The following is a 16,240-nucleotide window of genomic DNA, read 5'->3' on the forward strand; positions in this document are numbered from 1 at the left end:
TGTGCCTGTATGCACCAGAAGGGCTCTGCTCTGGACCGCATGGTCTATGAGATCAGACCGCCCTGCACCCGTGCCTGTATGTGCCAAGCCTCCAGAGGCAAGGCAAAAGTCCTCAATCGCTGTTGCAAAAGCAAAGGTTACCCTCTGAACCCTCAAGGTATGCAGCAGTATCATCAGCAAACTTGCAATCAAGGAGCTCCTCGAGAGTGCGGATGGGGAGGAAGACCCAGCAGTCCTCTATCCTGCACCATTGCCTCTGCTATGAAGAGGAAAAGAAAAGGCGCTATGTGCAGCCCTGCCGCACCGAGCATGAAATGGCAAAGCGGGCTCCTCTCCCTCCCTGGATGAAGACATGACTGTGGGCACTGGAATACAGGCAAAAACTCCACGGACCCAAGTTGATGAGAAGCCAAGGGGATCATGATCCCCTCCAAGAAAGCCGAGTCCACACGGTCCTATGCCTTCTAATAGTCGAGAAGGAGCACTCCAAGGTCCTTGCCCCGCATCTTGGCGGTCGCGATGGCCTCTCAAAAAGTGAATATGATATCCAGAAAGTTCTTATCTCGGATAAAGCCTGTGAGTGTCGAGTGGATCAGGTCAGAGTGCGGCTGAAGGGGAAGGGGAAAGGGGAAGGGCCTTGGCGAGGATCTTAGGAGGGTGATGGGTTGCCACTGGCAAATCTCAAGTCTGTCACCTCCCTCCTTTGGGATGAGGCATGTAGGACCCTCTGCCATGCACTCGAAGAGAGCCCGTCTACATAACCTCATTGAAAGCTGCCTAGAGGCCAGCCTCCATGAGGTCCCAATGCTACATAAAGAGAGAAACTGGAAGTCCGTCCTCCCTGGGGCACTTCCTGTGCAGAAGTGCATCAAGGGCTGGCAAGAGCTCATCTGTGGAGAAAGGAAGATCTCGAACTCGAGGCTGGATGTGGTGCTGGACCCTCTGATGGGCCTTCTCACGCTCAGGAGAGTCGGGCTCACAGCAGAGAGCAAAGTGTGGTAGAACAACAAGACTACGTCCTGAATCTCTGGGAGGGTGACCATTGAAGCACCCATCTTGAGATGCAGTAACCCAGAAAATTGCAAAACTATGAAGGGAAAACTTAACCAGATCTCCATACCTCCGTACTGTCACAATTTTACGAAAGGAAGGTTGTTCACCTTAGAGCGCTGCTTCGACCAATTAAACTCTTTTTTTTTTCTTTTTCTTTTTTCTTTTTTTTTCTTTTTTTTTGGGGGGGGGGGGAAGTAAAGTGTAAATAGGGCAGCAAGCATACTCTAGCCAGTATTTTCTACCTTTATTCAGTCATACATAGAGAACTTTTCTCACAAAGCTTACCCATATCCAGGAAGATCAACGAGATACCAATTCTTATTGATCAAATAATGGTTGATGACCTGTGTCTTGCCTGCAAAACATATAATGAAACATGATGCAGTTATTCTGAAACTACGTGCCATGACACTTGACATCCGTACTTTTGAAACTCAAATCAATCTATAAAAGCATAAAATTGTACTCCACAAATACAGCTCTAGGATTGTTAGCATTTTAAATATATAAAGTTCACCTTCTACAAACTCAGACAACAGTTGTAAAAAACATCAAAGGTGTAGATTTCATGCCCCATGCATTCCAATGACAAAAGCAAAAAAGCAAGTGGGTAGGTGAGCGTGGCTGTAGGTGTAGGTGTAGGTGTAGGTGTGTATGTGGTGGTTGAAAATACACATCCCAAATCCACTTTACAAATCTATCCCCATGCATTCCAATTAAAAGAGGAAAAGAGCAGATGGGTAGGGGAGCGTGGGTGTAGGTGTATGTGGTGGTTGAAAATATACATCCCAAATTACAAATCTATCCACTGGTGTACTGCATAGTGTTCTTATTTTCTCCCGATTAAGGGGTGTTTCACCCATAGCCAGGGCCCTTCAATGTGGGACCAGTGGGCAGCTGTATTGGGCACCCAAGTCTCTTCCATGGCAATGGGGAGAGCAGATCTCTTAAATATGCAATTAAGCTATACCACAGGCCCAACACCACCACATTGAGGATCAGAGATGGGCCAACCCCTGGCCCCTTAAGTATTTTATTACCAAGAAGTATTTGCAATACAAGCTTATGGGTGATCAATAGCCCACTAGATCTTCCAATACAACTGATGATGGCTGCCAACCTTCTTGCTGGCTGACAGGGCTCCATGGAGTCTCCCAATCATAGTCACCAGAAACGGGAACGGAAACAGAAACGGCACCCCCCTCGAAAACGGGAACGGCAACCGATGGGAAACGGAAACGGCTAGGAAACCGGCACATATACTTGATAAATTAAATTACAGAACCAAAAACTAGAAACTACAAACTCAACAGTGAGACTTTCTCAAATTTGCATAAAGGACACCTCAAGATCAAGTAATTTCTTGTTGAATTTAGAATAGAAAGTACAATGCAAATACATCAGCCAAGTTTGGAACTCATGAATAGACTCAAACTTGTGAGAGCTACACATCATCTGAGCCCAGATCATCATAATCTAGGAAGTCGTTGGAGCCGCAATCCCCCGCTTCGCCCAAAGTAGCTATCAAGGTAGGCGGTAAACTAGCCTGCTCCTTTGCCTCTAGAACCCTTCTCATTCTCCTCTGACCCATGCTTCCAAGATTGGGGGTTCTCATTTCGCTCAAGAAGACGCAAATTGGCACTCACAAAAATTAGATCATTGGTCTTTTGAGTGTCAAGCCAGTTTCGCTTCTTTGAAGCGATATGGCTAAATGAGCTCCATAGTTGCTCCAAACAAGAGGAACTGACCGCCTGGCTCAGAATCTTGATGGCCAATTGTTGCAACTCTGGAGTTTTGCCCCATAGTCCTCCCACCACACATAGTGGTGAAGCGATCTACCAAAGCATTGGCTCTTCCAAACCTCCTCTTGCAAGCCCTATAATCTGCCAATTGATCCTTGATAGTTCTCTGCTTTACAATGTCAGGCTCAAGTCTCTCCAAAATCATGTCCCATCCATCTGCCACCTCCGAATCTGTGTATTGATTGCCTATTTGAAACTGGGGATCAACCATAAAACCTGCTACATGCATAGGTGAATGGTACATATCCTGTCATGGCCCTGTGAAAATGGAGCAGGACAAGTGTGGTCATGGTGGTTGCAGGGTCAGAATATTTTATGATTCACATGGGGGGTGCCCGGACAGTGTTTAAGATGTGTGGACATCCCTAGGTGTGAAGGGGGAACATTAAAACATTAAGTTTGAATGTTTATTGAAGTTTGCCCCTAGGCCTTAGTGGTCCTAGGAACTTATTAAGTTGGGGCCCTAGGGATTAAATTGGAAAGGAGTTTTCTCTCTCTTCACTCTCTCTCTTCCCTTTTTGGGGAATCGTGTAGCAAAAGGAGAGGCTTCTTCATGCGCATGTGAACAATCGTGGAAAAGCTCAAGAGAAGGGAGAAGGCGGCTGTTTTACTGCAGATTGTTGCTGTTTTTCTGAAGGAACCAGCCGTACAGCACTGTACGGCCAGTACTGGGCACTCTCTCTCTCTCTCTCTTTCTCCTCTGTTGCTGGCGGCGCACAGGACAGCTGCTGGTGGCTGCGCAGAAGCTCTGTACAGGCTGTACAGCCTGTTTTCCAGCCCAAACCCTACTGTACGACTGCCGTACAGTGTACGGGCAGTCGGGTACAGCAAGTACAGGTGCAGGCGGCGCTTTTCTGGGTGCTGGACAGACCTGTGCAGACCTGTGTATGTTGATTCAGGCTGGTACAGAAGTGGACAGCAGGCTGTTTATGCAAGTACAACGCCTGGCACGTATCCCGAGGCGGTACAGACGGGTACTGTGCTGATTTTCAGATCTGTATTTTACAAGGACAGCATAGGAGTGAGCATCAGGAGGAAGATACAGGCAAGTGCAAGCACATGTGTGAAGCAGGATTGTGGATTCAAGTGCCTGCAGGCACAGATTAGTGCTGTTGCTTCCTCCAGTGTTGTTTCACGAGCTGAACTTGGTAAGCCTTGACTCTGTTCATCTATCTCTCTTTCTATTACTTGATGTCTGCTACAGGTATGTGTTATCTGGCTCCTTGTGAGAGGAGGAGTATGGCAGATTGACAAGGGATTAAGACAGGGATTGAACAGCATATGTATGTTGAGCTGAGAAGATGTATCATGCTCTTGAGTTATGCCAGATGTATGCCCATGGCTGGCCTGCTTTGTGAACTTGGCTGATCAGAGGGAGACACAGTGTGTTGCTTGAAGAATCAGATCTGTGTGCATAGATCCTCTGTGCTGAGAAGGATTTGTGGGCAGTCAGATTGGACTTACAGGTGTAAACTCTTGGCTGGTTTTTGTGTTGTACTCAGCCATACATATTATTTTAATGGAATAAAGAAATACCGCAAGGGGCGCCAAGCTTTGGGGCCAACAGGTGTCGCTGTGTATTCAGATTTGGGCACTCTAGCCCCAATCTGTGTTTGGTTTTTCATCTAGACTACAAGTGGACGGGTGATTGCTCCTACCGCACTCTGGTTTTCTATCAGAGGCCGGTTTCATATCCCATCTATCCTCGCATAGCTTCCTTAAAACTTGGTATTTCTGTTCATCTTGCTCGATGTGCTCTAACTTTTCCACCATCTTGTCCATCCCCTCGTAAATCTTTCGAATGCATGGCTGAAGTGAATCTGTCATCCTCAACAAGTGGATGATCGGCTTCCCCAAAGCTATAATGTGTCTCACTTGCTCCCACCAAAGAGGGTTCCCAATATTTGACGCACATGCCTTTCCTACAACAGTTCCAGACAATGCATGCCTCTCATACTCATCACTCACCATCAACTGCTTTAGGGCACTAGAACACTTGTTAAGGGACCCCAACATGAGGAAGTTGTATCCGAAGTGAGTGTCTGAATACTTGCGCAAATCTCTAGATGACTTCTTCCTAAACTCAACCAGCAAGAAAGTGTACCTGTAAATGAAGGATACAATCTGGGTGGCTTACTCTATGATGGGAGCAATCTAGTCCAACTTCCCGATGTCCTTGAGAAGATGGTTGAGGCAGTGCGCCATGCATACAAAAAATGTGATATGAGGAAACTTGTCACACAACAATCTACCGGCTGCCTTGTTCGCATTCTCTCCATCAACAACAAGCTGGATCACTTTCTCTTCACCCACCACTTGTACGGCTGCCGACCACTCTTGGAAGAGTGGCAAGTGCTTCTGCACTTTTCCCTGTCTCGGACGCATCATGCGATGAGATAAAGTAAGATTGCCCGAATAGGCAATGACACCATGAATGGATCTGGACCGAGTGTCGCTCCAGCCATCTACAATGTGTGATGCCATTCCTGTCCCAAGAGAACCTAACAATCTCTGTTGCTGCAGCAACTGTGCCCTTCTCCTTCGCTAGTAATGTGGTTCTCAATGCCTCTGATGATGGAGGAGTGTAAGTGGATCCATACTCTACAATCTTGTGCACTATGTCCTTGAAGTAGAAGCTACAAGCAACCTGGAAGGCAATGGCATCATGGTAGAAGAAGCGCTCAACACTACCATCCACCTCCTCCTTCTTTGGGTCCCATCTACTCTGAAGTGTACTCTGCCTGGAGCGAACAGTACCCCTCGCGTCCATTGCTGGTGGTGGTGCTCCAAATGGATTTGCAGTGGGTCCAAAAAATGATGGCATTCCACCAAATGAAGACCTAGTGGTTCCAGAGGTTTGTCCTGAAGTGCCCACATATGTGGAAGGATCTATCCCCACCCCTGCTCTCCAAGTCGATGATGATGACCGCGTTGCTTCGTCTTTCTGACGAAGCTCCTCTCATGCTTCACTAGTGATGTTAGTACAGAATGCAATGTCCTGTCTATGCTGATGTCACGTGTCACGTGCACACCAGTCAGGTGTACAGTGACATGGCTTCATTCTAGCATCATTAGCATCATCAGATTCATCAGATATTTTAATCAGCATTATTCAAGCATTTTTATGCATTTTTGGGGCAGCCGACTACCATTTATGGTATTATGGTATTTTATGGGAGTGATGCATCTGGCCGACTACAGCATCTGGCCGACCAGCAGCCTTTCACCCATATAAATAGCAGAGCCTCATCCATTCAGTCATCAGGGGCTCAGCAGTGAAGCGCATCCTCCTCAGGAACAGTTGGCGTTTCAGCATACCAGCATCAGCCCTCATCATCAGTAGCAGATCAGTTAACGCATCTCCATCAGCACTCAGATTTACGCATTCCATCAGCCTCATCATCAGTTAACGCATCCCATCAGCATCTTCATCAGTAACGCATCTTCATCAGCATTCATCTGCAGCAAACGCAGCCCCATTCAGTTCAGTCCAGCCCATCAGTGCTGCGTTTCATCATCAGGTTAGCATTCAGCTTCTGTTCCAAGCCTCCCTTCAGTGTTTCCTTCCCAGGAGACAAGGGAAAGAGTGGACAGCAGTTCAGCCCGCATTCTCAGCACATAGTCAGCATATTCAGCAGTACAGATCCATTTGGATCTCATTGTAACCGCATTCATTCATATAATATAGCTGCACTGCATTGACACATACTTGTCTATCTCTTTGTCTATCTCTTAAACATCATTAAGTGCAGTTAAGTGTAGACTAAGGTTGTGATTACTACGGTCTCATCCCTCACATGTCACATTGGTATCAAAGCGTTACAGGGTAACCAGCCTTAGAGCATGTTCAGCTCATCAGTCATTCAATCAGACATCATTTTTATCGCTTCCGCACAGTTAAACCCAGTTCTGAAAATTTTGCAAGCCACCCTTAGGGATTTTCCCTTAGGTCTGCATTAGTAACCCATCCATCTGCATTCTTGCACAGCATTTAGGGTTGCACATGGTTTGCATAGCAGTCATCTTAGCAGTCATCTTAGCAGTCAGTCCTGCATACATGTTACCCATGAACTCTCAGGGAAGAATGACATCCATCATCAAAGGAGCACATAAGTTTTGGCTTCAACTGGCAGCAGGGGGTTTCTCTTCCACAGAAGACGGGAGTTTGCTCCAACATTCGCCTCAGGAGGTTCAGAGCTTCAGGTACGACGGAGATGGTAGGTGAAAGGTTTCCAGGAACAGGTCAGGGGTGACTCAGGTAGTTGCCATTCAGTTCCCATAGTATATAGCGTCTTGGCTCAAGGATTTCACTCCTGCAAACGGCCTCAGTCCCAGCAGAAGACAGAAGGGGGCAGTGGTTCGGAGGAGAAGGATCGCAGAAGAGTCGAAGGTTGCCAGGTATCCACCCAACAACAGTTTAGCAGCGGGGAATGTCACGTGTCACGTGCACACCAGTCAAGTGTACAGTGACATGGCTTCATTCTAGCATCATTAGCATCATCAGATTCATCAGGTATTTTAATCAGCATTATTCAAGCATTTTTATGCATTTTTGGGGCAGCCGACTACCATTTATGGTATTATGGTATTTTATGGGAGTGATGCATCTGGCCGACTACAGCATCTGGCCGACCAGCAGCCTTTCACCCATATAAATAGCAGAGCCTCATCCATTCAGTCATCAGGGGCTCAGCAGTGAAGCACATCCTCCTCAGGAACAGTTGGCGTTTCAGCATACCAGCATCAGCCCTCATCATCAGTAGCAGATCAGTTAACGCATCTCCATCAGCACTCAGATTTACGCATTCCATCAGCCTCATCATCAGTTAACGCATCCCATCAGCATCTTCATCAGTAACGCATCTTCATCAGCATTCATCTGCAGCAAACGCAGCCCCATTCAGTTCAGTCCAGCCCATCAGTGCTGCGTTTCATCATCAGGTTAGCATTCAGCTTCTGTTCCAAGCCTCCCTTCAGTGTTTCCTTCCCAGGAGACAAGGGAAAGAGTGGACAGCAGTTCAGCCCGCATTCTCAGCACATAGTCAGCATATTCAGCAGTACAGATCCATTTGGATCTCATTGTAACCGCATTCATTCATATAATATAGCTACACTGCATTGACACATACTTGTCTATCTCTTAAACATCATTAAGTGCAGTTAAGTGTAGACTAAGGTTGTGATTACTACGGTCTCATCCCTCACATGTCACAGCTGATGAAGCAAGTGTGCTTGAATACGAGTTGCGCTACCTGACTTCGTAAGGAGACAATATTTCCATGTCTACTTTTTCGCGCCTCCTGTTTTGTAGGCACCCTCTGCCAGGACCTCATCCCACCAAGACCACTCCATAGATTTAGACTTCTTTGAGGTGGAATGAGACTGATCCATGGATGCAAAGACTGCAGAGAAAGAATGAGGAACATGGGTCATTGCAATGGACAATAAGGACAAGGTGCCAGGATATTCTGAAAAAAAGAAAGTACACAATAGAGCGGACAGAGTTCGGAGAAAAATAAAATTCTTTATTCATTCAACATTAGCAATAGTTTTTGGCAATACAAGTTACAACAGGTGACTTTGTACATGGGTTTATTGTCCTGATCCTCATGACTGGTAGATGCCCCAGCATCAACTAGGGCCATAGCAAGTTCTTCTACAAGCTGTAGGTTTCACCATATGGGGGCTTACTTGAGATGGCTGAGAAGCACATGAAGATCCCGACACTCCCCACGTTCCCAGTGGACCGTCAGTTGGACAGGAACAACTACGGCATATGGAAGGTAATGATGGAATCTGTTTTGGAGTCTTATGACCTTGCTGATTTCATTGTTGTTGGGGTTCCACAACCGAAGTTAGAGGAAGGGGAGTTACCATCTATTCGGAAGGAACGAGAGGCACAGGCACAATTATGGGATCGTGTCAATGCCAGAGTCCGTTCTTTCATCTTCCTCAATTGCACACCACAAGTAATCAATCATATCAAGCATATGATGCTGGCCAAAGGTATTTGGCTTCTCTCTACAACAGGGTGTCACCCATGAAGAGAATCTCGTTGGAAGTTCAAATGCGGGTGATGAATCCTGCAAAGTCGTCGACGATGCGGGAGCACATCAACAAGCTGCAGGCTCTTCAGCAGAAAGTTCTCTAGATATCATCAGAGGATATGGCCATAACGTTGCTGTCACATTTGCCCTCTCAGTACTCAGCCTTTTACTCTTCGTTGATTACCAATGGCAGGCTCACCACCATCACATGGGAGAAGCTTGTGCCCATGGTCTTGGACCAGGAAGAGCGATTCACGAACCCTCCACAGGACGGAGGTTCTGAGGCCTTAACTGGCCAACGGTCGAAAGGCCGTAATAACAACAACAAGGGCAAAGGGAAGGCTTCATCGGAGAAGTCTTCTGAGAAGAAGCCTGACTCAGACCGAGAGAAACTGAAGGCCGAGAGGACCTGTAATGATTGTGGCGAGAAAGGCCACTATTGGAGGAAGTGTCCTAAGTGGAGCACTGAGAAGGGTGCAGAATCCTCAGCAGCAACCATGAAGACTCCATCTTTTGTGCACCTAGAGGTTATAGACACCGGGGTTTCATCTTCTTCGTGCAGGGAGGAGGTTGGAGGACTGTCCGCTATGGATACTCAGGAGTGGATTCTAGACAATGGTGCTTCCACGCACATGACTCCTTCCCACACATCCTTATTGGGGATACATCCACTATCCCAGTTCATAGTGAGGGCAGGGTGGAGATAGTTCCCGATGGCAAAGGGGGCAAGCATTCCTCCCAAGTGTTGTATGTTAAATCACTTGGTTTTCATATGTTGTCAGTGCATCAGGTTTGCAAGACTGGCATACGGGTGGAGTTTGATGAGCATTTTGTTGCTCTCCGGGACAAAACAACAAGCCAGGTAGTTTGGGAAGGCGGAGTGGAGAATGGAGTTTACAAACTTTCAGCACTCTCTCTCCCAGGTCCTCAGTTTTGTGAAGAGTGGCAGTCTCGTAATAGACACTTAAGTGTGGATACGCTCCAGGTGCAGGATTTCAAAGACCAGATGGTGGATGGCTTGCCAGATGATGGCAGCAGTTGGCAGGAACTTTCCAGTACAGATGTTGGTAGTTCTTGTGTTCGTAAGTCAAAGGAGACTTTACAGGTAACCTATGCTTTGATGTCTCGTAGCATTCGGGACACAGAAACTCCTGTAGTTGAGGAAGCTCTTTCCACGAGAACCTATCAGAAGGCCAGGCAGGTAGCAGTTGATTACTTGCAGGAGGAGGTGGATGTTGCATATTCTCCAGGCTCTATGGTTCCAGATTAAGAGGGGGTGGTTTACAGGTTTTTGAAGGCCTTGAGTGGTCTTCAACAGGTTTCCAAGATTTGGCATCCCACCGTAACAATTGTTGATCCTTGTGAGCAGTATTATGCCTCCTTGACTCAGAAGCAGAATGGTTCATTGTCTTGGTTGATGCATACCAGATTGGACGGGAGCTTCCTGATGAGGCTGTTGAGCTCATGTTTGCAGAGGACACTTTGGGAGGCAGGATTGCGGATCCTATGGTTTCTGCAGGTAGCAGGCGAATAGTCTTGGACTCTTTTACACAGGAGGGGGAAGGTTGGAGTGACTCAATTTGGGAAGGAGAGCCAAACACGAGGAACTTAACATCAGGCTACAGTTTTTCCCTTGGCTTAGGAGTTGTTTGTGGTGTTGCTTGCGAGGTGGTGAAGTTGCTTGGCGGGATTTGGTTTCCACTAGTGGAACCCACGGTCATCAAGAGGCATTTTGTTCGTGAAAAGATTGTTGCTGATGACATTTTGCTAGAGTTCTATTCGACGAAGGACAATGCGGTGGACCTCTTCACGAAGTCTCTATCTCAAGCTATGCTCCGGCGGCACTCCAGCTCACTGGGGTTGGTTCCACATCCACAAGCTAAGAGGGGGTGTTAGCAGTCATCTCCTGTCTGTATATTTACACCAGGGCCTCTATTGTGGGTGTGCCCGCCCGATTTAGGTGTTTTCTCATTTTCCCCCTCTCCATATTCTTTCCTTGGTGTGGGATGCTGGCTGACTGGGGACTCTGCTACCCCCAGGCTATCCCATGTATGCTGGCCGACTAACTACTGCCAGTCGACAGGTGTTTTTAAGCAGGCCGACTGGAGGAGAGCAGGTCGTGGGCTGATCTGATGGCTGTTTTTCAGCAGGCTGACTGGAGGAAAGCAGGTCGTGGGCCGATCTGATGGCTGTTTTTCAGCAAGCCGACTGGAGGAGAGCAGGTCGTGGGCTACGTGGGGCCATATAAAATGGCCCCTTGCCCCCCCACACTTCAAATCATTGTATCCGGGATTTCTCTTGTGTATATAGCAGAGTTATACGCTTCTCTCTCTCTCTCTCTCTTCATTTCTGCGTTTTTCTGCTCTGCACTTGCTCTAGGTGTTTTCAGATCTTGTCTTCATCTCCGCTGCATATTCTGACATATGGCAGTAGTGACATTTGCCCTTCTTTTTAGGCTTGTTTGCATCCCCTTTGTCAGACTTTTCACCACCAGAAGAGGGCTGTCCATGACCAGCCTTACTAGACTGTTGTCCCCCATGCTTAAAGCTCTTTGCTTTACCCTTATCCTTGGCTAGAAATGCCTTGTTTCCACCACCGTTGCTAGATAGGTTTGCTCTTGTTTTCTCTTCCTGCAAGAGTAAACCCACCAGCTCTTCAAAAGTGACGGGATCACCACCTCCTCTCATAGAGAGGTTGAGAGAGATGTGAAAGCCCAAGTAGAAAGGTGGTAAAGAATGAAGAGTGTTGATGACCAACTGTCTGTCTGGGATAACCTCATCAATGTTGAGCAATTGGTCCTACAAATCTTTCACTTTGGTGAGATGATCTGACATGGAGTCACCCTCATCCATAGAAAGAAGATCCAATTGCCTCTTCAAGTAGGCAACTCTTGCCTCGTTGCGTACCTGATACATTGCTTCCAATGTGTCCCATGCAAGCTTCGATGTCTTGCAAGACCGAATGTGTGGAAAAATAGTCCTTTTCACTGAAAGGGCTATCAAGGACATGGCATGTGCATCCCTACAGTCCCATCTCATTTGCTCTTGTGTGGGAGCATGTTCTACCTCAGGAGCTCTTTGAGCACCTCCCCTTTGAGGCGTTGCAGGCTGTATGGAAAGTGGGCGTGTGTCGTCACCACACACGATGTCCCAAAGCCCTTTGGCTACTAGCAAATTACGGATCATGAAACTCTAGAGGGAGTAGTTAGATCCATCTAATTTGTCCTCCTGGGTGAGCACATCAATACATCCGTAGCATTTTGAGCCATGTCGATAAAATACACCTGCAAGCAAACCAAGAACCAATGTGCACTACCAGGCAATCAAATGTCCTATGCAAATTTTTGCCTGCAACCTGAAGCAAGTATAAACCTGCACCAAATTGTCCAATTACACACAATGTGTATACATATGTGACAAATCACCGCTATAATCCCCAATTACATGCTCCAATCTGAAAAGCCCCAATTTTTATGCACTGCAATTGCTTCAATGTGCAGTCAATTGCCCAATTTTCACAAAAGCCCCAAATTTCTGCAACTAGAAGAGGCTTAATTTGCTGATTTTGAACTTAATTTGGAAAACCCCCAAATTCCAACCATCAATTTTTGGCAATTCTACAGCAAATACTCTTCATGCAATTCTACCTCCTGCAATTTTCCATGCGAAGGGGAATTTTGCCAATTCCCCAAAATCTGCTGAACCTGTAGTAGAATGTCTACAAATATTTTTTTAAATTTTTTATTTTCTAAAATAAAAGTACTTGAGATGACCAAGGACTGGGACTTTGAAGCAGGCCACGTGGCGGGGGTCAGGCTGGCAGGTACAGGCGAGTAGGCACCGACGGCGGGGACATGCTGCAGACCGGCGAGGAACTGGACCTGCAGGAACAGACGGGCGGGTCGACCGAAGCTGAAGCCGGACGGGAGCAAGGCGCGCGGCCGGAACTGAACACACGGGGTGGCGCAACCAGTTGACGAGGCATTGGTGGAGTTGGCCGCACTAGCTCCACCGGGACCGAGAGGCGGGTACGGGCGGCGACGCCGAGCTCGGAGGCATCAACGGGTGGAGGTGGTTCTCTCCCCAGTAAGACCGCCGGTTCAGGAGGTTGACCTCGGCGGAAGCGGCGGACGGACTGGCACCAGTGGCTAGAGGGACGGAGTCTAGGCGCCGGAAGCTGGTCAACGAACGGAGCGTTTGCCGGACGGAACGTTGCTGCTGGATGGACTATGAACTGTGGACTGTTTTGTGACGGAATTCCGGACTGTTTGGCGATGGAAATCAGCAAAGCCAACCTAGCCTAGCTCTGATACCAAGTGTTGGTGTGGACTCACACACTCACACACACAGTCCTCCAACAGCAGATTAGGGTTAGGTGCACGAAGAAGCAGCTCAGAGAGAGAGAGAGAGAGAGAGAGAGATTTTATTAACGTCTTCCAAAAGACCGAACTCGGTCTATGAGACAAATCGGTGTACCTGTATGGGGTATCCTCTGTCATCCCAACAAAATGAAAAAGTACTGAACTAAAAAGCTGAATCTGGGTGTGCAATAAGTACAATGAGTGGGGGGAGGGGATGGAGATTTTGTGGCTACCACACCAAATGTGTGGTAGCCACAAAATGCAAGTCAACCCTTGCATGTGTGTCACATCCATATAATATTCTTTCACACTTGATATCCAAGGGAAAAAACCACATGGGAAAAAGTGCCCTTGGTTAAGCCCTGTTCACACATAGCACTACCATAAGTGAGCATATGTCTACAGGTGATAAGCTGATGAGAAGTCTAATTTGGTGCCCATATTATCAAATAAGTCCCGCCAAAAGTGAGTTGTAGTCCTGGGATCTCTATCTCCCACAATGGACTTCGCCCTTCCATGATGCTTGAACACTTGTGCAAGATATATTTTAACCATATGCTCAGATTTGATAGTCTTCTTGACCGGCAAGAAGTGAGGTTGCTTGCTAAACCTATCCACAATTGTCCAAATAGCATCATTAACATGTTGGGTTCGTGGAAAGTCCATAGTGAAATCCAAATATGACACTACTACTAAATCTTGCTCTAAAGATGGATCTACAAGAATATTTTCCATGGCACGCATCATGACACCACGATCTATTGCATCTTCTCCCCCAAGCTTGCTAGTGCCTGTTTGACCATATGCCATGATTGTGTCGTTATACCCCTCTAGCACACTCTGCAAACAGAGACAAAAGGGATGCCATCTGCTGCAATCAAATACAATCCCCAACATATCATACATTCTACAATAAAGGCATGCCAAGAAGCCTTCATCAATGACTAAACCAACATCCATAGAAAGCAATGAGATGCACTAGAGGAATCTATCTAACTAGATACACCACCATCTCTTGAGTAAAACACATAAAAATTGACATGGAACAATAAGGTACCTCAACTACAAGCTTTGCCATTACTTCATACACTCATTTTTGAGAAGCAGTTTCATTGAGAATCTCATCAAATTCGAAGTTCTCACAATTTCATCCTTAACATCCATCTCTCTCTCTCTCTCTCTCTCTCTCTCTCTCTCTCTCTCTCTACACACACACACACATACAAGAAAAACAATTCCACAAAATTAGCTGAAGCTTTCATTGTGAATGTATCACTTTCTTTACATCATAGTTCTAGTTAGTTAGTATCTATTAACTTATCAATCACTTTTGTTACACTACATTTTGTAAATCCATCTATGCAGCTGCTTAAATAGGTAACTTCTCACGTTTGATCCTGCAAATAAAACATTAATGTGTTTGAATTGATTTAATGTAACAAGTACAAATAAATAAACCTTCATAAGTAGAGAGATATACTCTAAACTTACAAATTTTTCAACATTATGTGAAAGAAATACAATGAGATAATACCTACACTTTTTCAGTCGCTTCCTTGTTCTTCATAACTGTTTCCTTGTTCTTCTCAGCCTTGACAGCCCGAAGTTCTTCTTTAACTTCAGCAATGTCAGTAATTCTCTGAGAACAACCACAAAAAAATTAGTGAAAACCAAATGAAATCTTCAATAGAAAAGAAATAAAAGAAAAAGAATATGAAAAAGAAATAAAAGAAAAGGAACATGAAAAAGAAATAAAAGTTAAAAAAAACAAACCAAGTAAGTGAAAAAAACCCCAGCCAACGCTATCAAACCTCCACCAAACTTGAAGGCTGTATCGATGGTATCGATGGTCTCGATGGTCTTGATAGAAACGTCATGGATTCGATCCACTAATATCTCTGATTTCTTCTTTAATTCAGTTAACTCGTGGTTAACTTTGGTTAACTCGTGGTTAACTTTGGTGAGCCCTTTATCCATTGCTTTCTTTAGAGAACGAATCTCTTCATGCAGATCCGGTTGCTTGGTGCAAAACCTGCGTGCTCCTATTGGAGAAATATTGTGAGAAGAAGAGAAGAAGTCCGTTTTGAGAGAGAGAGGGAGGGAGAGGGAGAGAGAGAGAGGGCATACCTTTGCTCAGGGTAAAGACCATTGACTTATAGAGAAAACTAGGAAAAACTTGCATACGTATGCAAGTGTTTCCTAGTTTTCTCTACAAGTCAATGGCCTCTACCCTGAGCAAAGGTATGGCCTCTACCCTGAGCAAAGGTATGCTCTCTCTCTCTCTCCCTCTCCCTCCCTCTCTCTCTCAAAACAGGCTGCTTCTCTTCTTCTCACAATATTTCTCCTATAGGAGCACACAGGTTTTGCACCAAGCAACCGGATTTGCATGAAGAGATTCGTTCTCTAAAGAAAGCAATGGATGAAGGATTCACCAAAGTTAACCACGAGTTAACTGAATTAAAGAAGAAATCAGAGGTATTAGTGGATCGAATCCATGACGTTTCTATCAAGACCATCGATACAGCCTTCAAGTTTGGTGGAGGTTTGATAGCGTTGGCTCGGGTCTTTTTCACTTACTTGGTTTGTTTTTTTTAACTTTTATTTCTTTTTCATGTTCCTTTTCTTTTATTTCTTTTTCATATTCTTTTTCTTTTATTTCTTTTCTACTGAAGATTTCATTTGGTTTTCACTAATTTTTTTGTGATTGTTCTCAGAGAATTACTGACATTGTTGAAGTTGAAGAAGAACTTCAGGCTGTCAAGGCTGAGAAGAACAAGGAAACAGTTATGAAGAACAAGGAAACGGCTGAAAAAGTGTAGGTATTATCTCATTGTATTTCTTTCACATAATGTTGAAAAATTTGTAAGTTTAGAGTATATCTCTCTACTTATGAAGGTTTATTTATTTGTACTTGTTACATTAAATCAATTCAAACACATTAATGTTTTATTTGCAGGATCAAAAGTGAGAAGTTACCT

At 45.6% G+C, this 16,240-nt stretch overlaps 1 protein-coding gene across 1 annotated transcript in view; it reads right to left on the reverse strand.

Annotated features, from left to right (window-relative positions):
- Positions 1 to 16,240, reverse strand: part of LOC147632405 (GTP-binding protein At2g22870-like) — a 71,366-nt gene that overhangs the window by 19,275 nt on the left and 35,851 nt on the right. Inside the window, exon 2 of the mRNA XM_086807211.1 lies at positions 1,339 to 1,408. Within this exon, the coding sequence (XP_086663337.1) occupies positions 1,339 to 1,408 (70 nt within the window). The remainder of the gene's footprint in view (positions 1 to 1,338; positions 1,409 to 16,240) is intronic.

Source organism: Cibotium barometz, chromosome 13 (assembly GCF_041138505.1).
Source record: "Cibotium barometz isolate CiBa-2024 chromosome 13, ASM4113850v1, whole genome shotgun sequence".
In the NCBI taxonomy this organism is placed as follows: domain Eukaryota; kingdom Viridiplantae; phylum Streptophyta; class Polypodiopsida; order Cyatheales; family Cibotiaceae; genus Cibotium; species Cibotium barometz.